Source organism: Giraffa tippelskirchi, chromosome X (assembly GCF_054371585.1).
Source record: "Giraffa tippelskirchi isolate mGirTip1 chromosome X, T2T-mGirTip1v1.2.pri, whole genome shotgun sequence".
Lineage (NCBI taxonomy): Eukaryota > Metazoa > Chordata > Mammalia > Artiodactyla > Giraffidae > Giraffa > Giraffa tippelskirchi.
This window is the reverse complement of record NC_137289.1, coordinates 145,914,139-145,925,207: the sequence shown is the minus strand read 5'-3', so window position 1 is coordinate 145,925,207 and position 11,069 is coordinate 145,914,139. Positions and strand designations below refer to the sequence as shown.

Sequence of the window (11,069 nt, the reverse complement as noted above, 5' to 3'; positions counted from 1 at the left end):
AACAAGATAAACTTACTTTAATTTTAAAGTAGTGATGAATAGTAGTATTTTGAGACAGAAATAACAATCATATGTAACATCATTTCTCTGTAATTGCTATCAGTGCCACATATAGCTAACACTACCAGACTTTGTCACCTGCCTTCCTGATGGAAAAAAATACTTTCTGTTAGAGGCAAGAGAAAATACAGACCTTCAAATCCACACACATGGTTGGATGGCATCACCGACTCAATGGACATGAGTTTGGGTAAACTCCGGGAGTTGGTGATGGACAGGGAGGCCTGGCGTGCTGCAGTCCATGGGGTCGCAAAGAGTCGGACACGACTGAGCGACTGAACTGAACTGAACTGAAATCCACACACCCTGTTAAGAAGAACTGCGGAGCCGAGAACTTCTGTTCATTTCTGGATCTCCAGATTCGGCCACAGCTCTGCATACCTACTGGTGTTTCTTGAGTCTTTACTATAATTAAAACTGATGGGATACAATTTAAAAGGTAGAAATTTTAAAACTAACTCTTCCAATGCAATGCACCCGCAGCTTAAGGCGCCTCGCCCTATGGCAAGTCTCTGTTCAAGCTGAAAGGTCTCCGTCGGCTCCGCCAGGAGGGGCGGGGCCAGAGAGGGGCCTTGCCTTTATAGGCCGAGGAGGACAGGAGGGGCGGGGCCTACTTCATTGTGATGGACAGAAACCCTCCCCCTTCAGCCGGTGCGCCCGCCTCCCACGCGCCCGGAAGTCCTGCCTTCGGAAGAGGAAGTAGTGGCGTGAGCGAGAGCCGGCGGTGACCCGGGCAACAGCGGTGACCGAACGAGGGGAGGGGAAGGTAGTGGCGGCGGTTTGCTGCCACTCCGCGCCGGAATTGGCGGTTAGAGGCGGGACCGGCAGCCGGGTACAGGAGTCAGGTGCGGAGGGGCAGGCTGGCTGAAGCAGAGGCCGGGGGCGGTGTCTGGGATGCCGGGACTCGACGGTATCACGCGCGGGGACAGTGCGAGGAAGACTGCGGCCGCGCTGTGCCCTCCGCTGACCTTTCTTTCCTTCCTCTCGTCTCTTTTCTGCGCCATACTCTTCCCAGATCCCCAGCCCCTCGCCTACCCCCAGTGTCGCGGGTCTAGTCTGGAATCGGTGGGCTTCCTCTCTCATCGGATCACCACCTCGGGACCCTCTTCCCTCCAACCCCTGGCCTACAGCCCCCTCGCTATGACATGGTTTTTCAGGTCCGCACACCCTTAGAAACGTCCCCCCAAAGGTGTAGATTTCACACTAGTATGTCCCAAAGGGGGTGATCTGTTAAAGCTGTCCCTCATCAAAGTGGAGGGCCAAGTGGAGCCCCTGCCCAGTACATTTCTATAAAGGTGACAAGAAGGAAAAACGAGGGTTGGCAGATTAAGAATACTAAGTGAGTAGTGAGAACTCAGGCCTCAAGCATTCATCTCTCTGGTTTGGCCCGTGTGAATTTAGAATTGCTTGGATTCAACACTACGAGTCCCACCATGGGCTTGTCTGCGTCTACCCCTGCTGCTTCGGTTCAGACCTCTACCCCTGCTGCTTCAGATCATCAGACAGCAGCCCCAACGTCTGGATGCCCAATGCATGAAGGGAAAGTGAAAGGTAATGGACCGTTTATCTAGAAGATAAAAAGAGAATTCTCAAAAAGAACTCTGAGGAGGCGGTATAGCATGCTGATGAGGCTCCTAAGGCCTGGGAGTGGGGTGACCTGGGTTCGGTCCTTCTGTTGTTACTTACAAGGTATGTGACTGTAGACAAGTTACTTCTCTTAAGTCTCAACCCATCATCACCTGTAAGCTGAGGATATAGTATTGCCCAGGGTTATGGTCATGACAGATCGTGTGTAAGCAAGGAGGGATTGCTCCATACATCAGCCCTCACTCCAACAGTTTGCCATTGTCTAGCCGGTTTTTAAGCTGGGGAGGCAAGCCCCCCTCAGCCCAGAGGACACTTGGCAATGCCTGGAGGCCTTTCTGCACCTCGTAACTTGGAGGGGAGGGTGCATCTAATGGGGAGAAGATAGGAGTGCTGCTAAATATCCTACAATGTACAGTGCAGACCCTACAACAGACAGTCACCTGGCCCTAGATGTCTAGAGTGCCCAGGCCGAGAAGCTTTGGTCTAGATCACGTTGTCTTTCTTTATCCAGACAGCTTTACTCCTGCCTCTGTTGGATCACTCTCTGTGTAAAAAACAAGTCATTGCCTGATGGACTTGCTGTTCATTTTTTTAGGTGCATAGGTGAGACTTGAAATGCTCTTTCATTGGTCCACCTGCTGCTTTAGATTGTCTTTGTAAAAGTATGGCCCAAATCCACCCGATATGTTACTTCTTGTTTCCAGACATGAGGGCAGGAAGCAGTGTAGCGTGCTTACCTAGTGCTGACGCTTCCTGTGGTATAGCTGTTCATTCCTTCGATCGGCCCACAAGAATTTGCTCCCTGCCCACCCTGTGCCAAGCACTGAGTGGTTCTGTGTGGGTTTTTTTCCCACTGAGAGAACACCAGTGTCTAAACAGACAAAAATCCTTTGCCTAGTGGAGTTTACATTCTCATCCTCAAAATCCTGCGTGGTACGTCCCCCCGCCCTTGTTTCGCAGTTAAGGAAACTTACAAGTCACACAGCTAGTAAGTGGCAAAGCCAGTGAAAATTCTGGGGCCTTGAATAAGGACCAGTCCAGTGCTCTAGGGTTTCTCCTTACAGGCAGAATGGAGGCAGACTTGGACGAAGCAGGTATGTGTCTGTCCTGAGCATCCCCGGAAAGTCACACAGTCCTGTCTAGGGTCTGATTTCATTTGCTGTGTTCCTAGGAGAGCTGTCAGTCAGATGAATTTGCATTAGGAAAGAAGGTGGGTATCTGTAGGAGACTGAAGGAGCTACTGGTTCTCTGATATGAAAAATGTAAACAGGATTTTCTTTCCAACACCAGTTGGGACCAGTGTGCCAGAAAAGACTGCCGAGGAGAGGGGGTCCACCCTTCAGTAGACAGCTCTACAGGGTCCTCGCAGAAGAAAGGAAGTAAACGGAAATTTGTCTTTTTTGTGTAGGGCGCCCAGAGTTCAGTGTCTCCTTGGTGTTCACGGATGCTGCCTAAGATAAGGGTGCCTTTACACCAGCTGTGTCTTCCTGGGCCATAGCTCTCCCCTTGCCTGCCCGCCTCCTGTGTCTGCATCGCATTCCTGGCCTGCACACTTGTTTCCAATGGCACCCGGGATCCTTGGGCATTGACACCCCTGCCCACCGCTGTTCTCGAAGTGGCATCTGGATCCCACGTGGACCGGGGGACGTTTTCTTTAGTGGATGCCTTTGCTTGATGAGCTTGGCTACCTCCTGACAGCAAATCGAGCCTCAGCCAGGCGGTCTTGTTTTAGCCCTGGAGCGGGGTGCAAGTGCAGCAGCACCCTGAGTTTTCTCCACGTGCCATTTGGACGGCTCCTCGGCTCATGTTTATCTCCTGTCCCCAGTCCCTGAGAGAAGACATCCATAATGAAAGCCTGGCCTCCTGTGCCCTGCTGGGAGTTGGGTCTTGTTTGGAACTGGGGAATAGAGAAGTCAGGGAGACCCATTCATGGGGGCCCTGCCCCCAGAGGTACCTCTGTAACAGCTCATAGCAGCTCCCTGCTCCGTTTCCTAAAACCCTGCTGTGGGCAGTACCTACTCTTGCCAATGCTGAGACTCTGGGGGTTTATTTTTCTTGGGGGAGTAACACAGTAGGAGAATGGGTACCCATCTCTCTTCCAAGGGGAAAGTTAATTTACGGAACCTCTTCCTGGTCTGTAGGATGTTAGATTGTCGGCCAGCTTAGCTCTTGATAGCTGTGACCAGTAGAAGCCTGACTTGGTCTGTGCCGGTGATCCCTGGTCAGACGTTTGACTTTTCGGGGCCCAGATTGAGAGCCAGATGTCCTGCCTTTGTGGTGACAGTGTTTTTACCCTTGATCTGTTTTAGGCTGTCCAGTGAGTGCCGAGCCATCGGACTCAACCTGTGGGAGCAAAACAAACTCTGTGCCTGCACACCAGGAGCGCGCCTATGAGTACGTACAGTGTCCCATCACTGGCGCCAAGGCCGAGAAGAAGGACAACCTGGATCCTTCTAACCTGGTAACCCTTGACCAGCCCCTCTGCCCAGAAATTTTTAATGTATGGATGCTCTTACAGGCTGCCAAACTACAGGCTGCTAGGATTGATCCCTCTGTCCTTTTAAAACAGAGAAGTCTGATATTCCATCCATAGTGAAAATCTAGGCTGTGTCATCACTAAGTGCAGTTTCAGAGAGTGCCTAGGAAAGTGATGGGCTATCCTCAAGCGCCAGAGCAGGCTGACCTGGAATCGGCCACGCCAGAGGATGTTGCTTTGGGGGCAGAGCATTAGGTGAGCGAGAGATCTATTAGGAGCACGGCTAGAATTCGGCGAGGCGTTGCTGGTTTGGGGAAACCCCATAGGCACACTGCAAAACTGGGGTGCCTCTGAAGGCACTGCTAGGTGCCAGCCTTGTGTGACCACCAGTGACAGAATGCCATCGAGAAAGTGGTGGTATTCTGTTTTGTATACATATCAATACACATACACATTTATTGCCCCATCTTTTCCAGAAATTTGTAACAGTGCCTGCCCATCATGGTATTAGTTTTTACTTTCTAATCCTTGAGAAAGAGACCAAATGTTTGACTGTAGCATGTTATTTACCATTTATGTGAAGTCAACAAGGAAAAGAGCTTCTGCGCTCTGACTCTTCACAACTGCCAAATGACCTGCGAGGCCTGAAACTGATGTCGCTGGTTTAATAAGGAAACTGGGCTGTGTGTGTGATGCCTTGCTTTCCAGGAAGTAATTATGTTACTTGTTTCTACTTTGTATTTCCAACCTTCTTTTTTAAACCCACTTATTTTACATAGATGCCACCACCTAATCAGACACCAGCACCCGACCAGCCATTTCCACTATCTACTGTGAGAGAGGAATCGTCTATTCCGAGGGCAGATTCAGATAAAAAGTGGGTTTATCCTTCTGAACAGATGTTCTGGAATGCGATGCTAAGGAAAGGGTGAGTGAGTGAGCATAATCCTGAGGCTATAAATTTGCTTGTGAATCTAACCTTTTTAACATTTAATTTTTAGATGAATCTAATCTAAGGATTAAATGTTAAGAGGTTTTATCCCCCAGGTGTACAGTAAATTTTTATACTAACCAACTGATTTTTCAGACTTAGCCAGAATATAAGTGCAATGTACTAGGATTCTCCAGAGAAACAGAACTAATAAGATGGATATATCTTGCTATATGTATAGAGAGGTTTATGGTAAGGAACTGACTCATGGTTACGAAGGCGGAGAAGTCCCACAATTAGCTCGGCAGGCTGGAGACCCAGGAGAGTCTATATTTCAGTTCAAGTCCAAAGGCAGGAAGAGAAACCAATGTCCCTGTTGGAGAGCAGGCAGGCAGAAGGAGTTCCCTCTTACTTGCAGAGGCTCCGCCTTTTTGTTCTGTTTCAGCTTTTAGAGCTGGGCCCTCTCTGCCCATTTAAATGTTAATCTCATCTAGAATAATGTTTGACCAAATATCTGGGTACCCCATGGCCCAATCAAGCTGACACATAAAACTAACCCATCACAGCCAGTAAGTTTTTTTTAAGTACCACTGCTACATAAAATACTTAGAAAAAGGGAATTTGTGATACTAATTGAAAAAGTGTCACTTGAAAAATCGAGGGATCCTTGATATTTGGGTAAATCGGACTTTTTGTGACACAGTGAAATGAATACATGGCATTCGCAGTAATGTTTGTCAAGTTTTACCAAATGTTCTTTCCTAGGTGGAAATGGAAGGATGAGGATATTAGTCAGAAAGACATGTATAATATCATTAGGATTCACAACCAGAATAACGAGCAAGCTTGGAAAGAGATTTTGAAATGGGAAGCCCTTCACGCTGCGTAAGTATGTTCGAGATCTTAAAAAACCATTCTTCCAGCATCTTCCTAATTTCGTAGCTGCTTCCTCTGAAAGAAATCCTGAAGAGTTTTAGTCCAACACTGTGCTATTCTATTAAAACAATTTAGGTAGCAGGCCTGTCTCAGTGACTTGCGTGAGAGACTGCCCCGCTCAGCCATGTAAAATGCTAACTGTTTAATTATGCTTGTGAGCTCAGTGAGTCCCAAGTACAGAAAGGACAGAGCAGGGATGGCTGCTCTCTGCTCCCTGATGCTTGGGGTCTCAGCTGCCAAGACTTAGTGTTCAGGGCTGGCTGGACAGCCATGGGCTGGAAGCCTGCGAAGGTCCCATTTACTCCCCAGTAAGTGATACCATGCCAGCTCTCAGCTAGGACACCTGCCCATGGCCTTTAAATGTGGCTGCTTTGGCTTCTTCACACCATGGTGACTGGGTTCCCAGAGCTAGAGTTACAGAAATCTCCAGGGACACTGCATCTCCTGTGATGACCGAGTCTGGGAAGTCCCATGGTGTCACAAGCCTGCCCAAATGCAAAGGGAGGGGCTGTAGACCCCAGTTCTCAACAGGAGGAGCATCACAGTCCATTCCAGGCAGAGCACAGGGGCTAGAAACTCTAAAACGCCCTCTGCCCCAAGGGAGCTGGGAAAGATTTTGTTCACACAGCAGCATGTATTGAATTCCCATCAGGAGTAAACATCAAGAAGCGTCTTTGCACACGATCATTTTTCTTGGGGAGATGGGGCTTCCCTGGTGGCTCAGATGGTAAAAAAATCTGCCTGCAGTGCAGAAGACCCAGGTTTGATCCCTGGGTCAGGAAGATCCCCTGGAGAAGGGAATGGCAACTCGCTCCAGTATTCTTGCCTGGAGAATCCCATGGTCAGAGGAGCCTGGTAGGTTGCAGTCCACGGGGTCACAAAGTTGGACACGACTGAGAAACTACACACATTTTCTCTGGGAGACTAGCTAAATGCACTTGTGAGTTGGTGGCGATGGACCATCAGTCTGTTCAGAGCCATGGTCCTCACGCTTGAGCTGCCTCAGCATCACCTAGAGGTCTGTTGCAATACTGAGCACTGGGCCCCGCCCCCAGGATTTGTGATTCAGTCGATCTGGGGTGAGCATTTCCAGAATGGTGCCCGTTTGAGGGCTCCACCTGGAGAAGGGTAGGGGGTGGGGCATGTCTCCACAGAGCCAGATGTCATCATGGTTGGTGGCTCATGGTTTTAATTTATGGCAAAATGTGATTAACTTCTTGGACAAAATCCACTTAATGTGGAGACTTACACTGCAAGTGTGCTGTTGTTAAAGCTGAGAATGAAAGGAGCTTGGCTAGTCCTTAGCTGGGGGCCCATCACACGTGGGGTGCTTTGCTCTATCCCAGTTCATTAGAGAGAACTGTCTAGGCCAAAGCCTGTCTTTACAGTGACAGCAGCTGCCAAGACAAGTGGCCTCTTGTATTTTCCACTCCCCCTGCAGGGGACAGTGCTGTGTGCCTTATGCCAGATGACCATGAGACTCCCCCCGCCCCACCCCCATGAGTTTTGGGTGGGGGCTGGCAGGGCACCTAGAAAGTTCAAGCCCAGGGTCTGCCCAGAGAGTGAGTAGATTGTCTCAGCAGGACCTTGTCCCCCCACCCGTCAGCTTGTGTACAGTTATTTAAAGAGATGGTCCAACACTGATTACATTAGCTGCTAGGGAGAGCAGCGGTTTTCTTTCTTCATGAAGGTTGCTCTTGGTTTCAAATGAGAGAGGAGTATAGGATTTTCTTACATTCATCTGGGAAAAAAAAAAAAAAACCCAACTGCTCTTTGTGAAAGAGGAGAGTTGATGCCTGATACCTGACCCTTTTTTTCCTGAGAGTACACCACGTGGACAGGCCCTGACCCCTGACTCCTGCCAAGAGCAGCACAGATACTCAGAGGGAAGGGGAGGGGGTGGAACACACCTGATCTAGAAGTTCAAGCGCAGTTTTTTTAAGCAAATAGGGATATTTCTTTGAGGTTTTTCAAAGTTACCTTTCTCTAATAGTATGTAAAATGTATACAGAAAAATGTGTGTCATGGAGAAACTGCAACAGTCTGGTTTTCAAGGGAAAGAGAGTTATCTTAATAGATATTTCTTCTTTGGGGATTTCTAGCGAGTGTCCTTGTGGTCCATCCCTGGTCCGGTTTGGAGGCAAAGCGAAAGAGTATTCGCCACGGGCAAGAATTCGCTCCTGGATGGGGTGAGTGTCTGCAGAAATATTCTGTTCCTGAGGTCACGGTCTGCTTGCTCTTGGCATTGAAACCAGGCAGTTGAAGAACTGCAGTGCCATCTTGCGAAACATGCTTCACTTTCAGCTGCAGACCTCCTGTGCTCCCTCAAGGTGGCGCTGGCAGGCAGATCGGGGTTACTTCCTGTCTACTTCTCATAGGGTTGAACGGAGTCATCTTCTCTGTGTTCTTGCACTGTCCCCGCACTCCTCCCACACTCCTGCTCTGTCCACCTATGCACTCCACACTCCCTGTTGTCATGGGATTCACAGTTCCCACCTGCTTCCCTTGTGGCTCAGCTGGTAAAGAATCGGCCTGCAATGCGGGAGGCCTGAGTTCGATCCCTGGGTTGGGAAGATCCCCCGGAGAAGGGAAAGGCAACCCACTCCAGTATTCTAGCCTGGAGAATTCCATGGACTGTATAGTCCATGGGGTCGCAAAGAATCAGACACGACTGAGCGACTTTCACTTTCACCTGCATTTTTGCAGGTGCTGAGCTGACCTCCCCAGCCTGGCTGTGGTTCCTGCCATTGACCTTTTTCCCTTGTAGCAGATGAGCTGTGCTCTGATGGGGGCACGTCCCGCTTTCCAGCGCTACCTTCCCGCAGCACTGTGGACCGTGCTCATCTGAGTCTCACCTCTCCGAGGTGGACCCCGAGAGCTGGCCTCCCCATGCGCTGCCCTGCTGGCTTTCTCACCGCCTAAACCCCAGCTCAACATCCCACAGGCGTGTTAACCCCCACCAACATGTTTTCATTCCAGGTATGAGCTGCCTTTCGACAGGCATGACTGGATCATCAACCGTTGCGGGACGGAAGTGAGATACATCATTGACTACTACGACGGTGGTGAGGTCAACCAAGACTACCAGTTCACCATCCTGGACGTGCGGCCCGCTTTGGATTCGCTCTCGGCCGTATGGGACCGGATGAAGGTGGCCTGGTGGCGCTGGACTTCCTAACCACTGCTTTGTCAGAGATGAGAAAATAGAAACAATTTGTTTTTCTGAGAACTACATTAAACTATTTTCCCCAAACTGAATTGCGCTCCTGATGTAACAGGGATGTCCAGGAGGGTCGTCCTACCTTCCATGTTACTTAGCAAAGGATACTCAGCACGTGCTCTTCTGAGTTCCGTTTGTACCTTGCAGTTGATGGCACATCATTTTAAATTCGGAGAAGGCAATGGCACCCCACTCCAGTACTCTTGCCTGGAAAATCCCATGGACGGAGGAGCCTGGTAGGCTGCAGTCCATGGGGTCGCTAAGAGTTGGACACGACTGAGCGACTTAGCAGCAGCAGCATTTTAAGTTTTCTTCCCATGTAGAGAAGTGGGAGGCCCTCCCTGAGTTTTTCCTTTAACCACAGTATTGTCTGTGTATTTAATCTAAAAAGTCTGAACTTCTGAAAAAGACCTTTGCTGAATATATGAAGAGAGCTGCTCTTTTCCCTCCTTGTTTTAAATACTGATGTGTAGACCTGAAAGCCCACGGGATGCTCAGCTTTGACCTGGTCCAATATTTTATTTAAAACTATCCTGTTATGCTTTTTATACAAGTTACCAGCATTTCTCAAGTCCATCAAATATAGTAGTGACCCCTGAAGAAAACACAGCCACACATTGGCAATGTACTCAGCCAACCTGAGGTGTGTGTGTCTTGCTCTCCAAATTCTTGCTGTTGTGATTTTTTTCAGACTGGACCTTGATCCAGAATAATTTTATCTCCCCTATGACTTGATGGCGCACATGTGTTGGGAGTATATGTCTTAACTTTTTAAGTATTTTCCTTTTAATTCCCATTGTTCTGACATGTAACTGTGTTCCATGTAAGCAGGCTTCACTGTTCTGGCATTTGACAACTTAATCCCATTCTGGAGTTCATCCCTTCTGCTGCCTGAAGCCTTCCTCTTGTCCGCCTCGCCTGAACCTTAAAGGTCTGGCTGAAGTCAAAGCGCTAGGGGTGGTCCTGCTCTAAAACACGGTATTTTATCCATTGTTAGAATTCACAAGGAGAATATTTTTCCCAGATGTAGAATGGTTGCATCAACTCACTCTCAATTCACATCTGTGTTTTAAAGGATTTCTAAGTTTGCCACTGAAATTCTTTGTGTCAGTCACCCACACACTGATTGTTCAACTTAGAGCAGCATAATATGACTGTTGGTTGTTTTTGTTTTAAGTGTTTATAGTATTAACTCATTTATCCTGAATATCGTGGAGTTAAGTTAGTACATGAACTTAGCAGTCTGGAGTGATTCATTTGGTATGAATTTCTTTGGTGTGTCTGTGTGGAGTTTTAAAAATCCAACAACCTTAAACTTCTACGTTTCAAAATATTTGTGTATTTTCAAAGAAAATAAAGCTGATAATTAACAGGTTTTGAAAATCTATTAAGAGTAGTTTTATACTTAACTTCATTAGACAGAAATAGTCTTTACAGAAATGACGGCTATAGTCTTTCTGCTGGAGGTAGCCATTTTCATCATTGAGTACATATTTCTCATCCGCTGAGGAAAGGAGTTACTGTTGGCATGTTTCTTGGTCCTAAATGCCATTGAGTAAGTACAGGTTAAGGCATTATTATGAGAAACCAAGTGTTGTATCTGGAAACTGAAAATTGAGCCACAGGCGGGGAATCACCCCTTTTTAAAGGATTCTAATATTTCTTGAGAAAAACCACCTCTAAAATAAACTGTCTTGTGAATCTGATGACAAGATCACGTTTATACACCCTCCACTTGGGGAGAGAAGACTATAGCCTATTGGACGTAAGAGCTGCTTGGTATCTAAATTATACTGGATCAGATCCAGGGATCAATACTCTGTTCTGATAGGAGACTTCATTTATAATTTGAAATCATT

At 48.0% G+C, this 11,069-nt stretch overlaps 1 protein-coding gene across 2 annotated transcripts; it reads left to right on the top strand.

Moving 5' to 3' along the window:
- The first annotated feature begins 752 nt into the window (after nucleotides 1–752).
- Nucleotides 753–10,595, top strand: HCCS (holocytochrome c synthase). Of its 2 annotated transcripts, XM_081567869.1 has the most exons (8): nucleotides 753–905; nucleotides 1,076–1,217; nucleotides 1,462–1,611; nucleotides 3,957–4,108; nucleotides 4,903–5,051; nucleotides 5,820–5,939; nucleotides 8,093–8,179; nucleotides 8,970–10,595. In XM_081567869.1, exons 3-8 carry the CDS (start codon nucleotides 1,494–1,496, stop codon nucleotides 9,166–9,168), a joined length of 825 nt encoding a protein of 274 aa, XP_081423995.1. In that variant the 5' UTR covers nucleotides 753–905; nucleotides 1,076–1,217; nucleotides 1,462–1,493; the 3' UTR covers nucleotides 9,169–10,595. The 2 variants fall into 2 exon arrangements, with proteins under 2 accessions (XP_081423995.1, XP_081423994.1); XM_081567868.1 differs by lacking the exon at nucleotides 1,076–1,217.
- The last annotated feature ends 474 nt before the right edge of the window (nucleotides 10,596–11,069 follow it).

Coding starts and splice junctions, on each gene's coding strand:
- HCCS (XM_081567868.1), top strand. CDS start 1,494: ATGGGCTTGTCTGCGTCTACCCCTGCTGCTTCGGTTCAGACCTCTACC. Junction 1,612..3,956: donor GCATGAAGGGAAAGTGAAAG/GTAATGGACCGT, acceptor GATCTGTTTTAG/GCTGTCCAGTGAGTGCCGAG. Junction 5,052..5,819: donor AATGCGATGCTAAGGAAAGG/GTGAGTGAGTGA, acceptor GTTCTTTCCTAG/GTGGAAATGGAAGGATGAGG.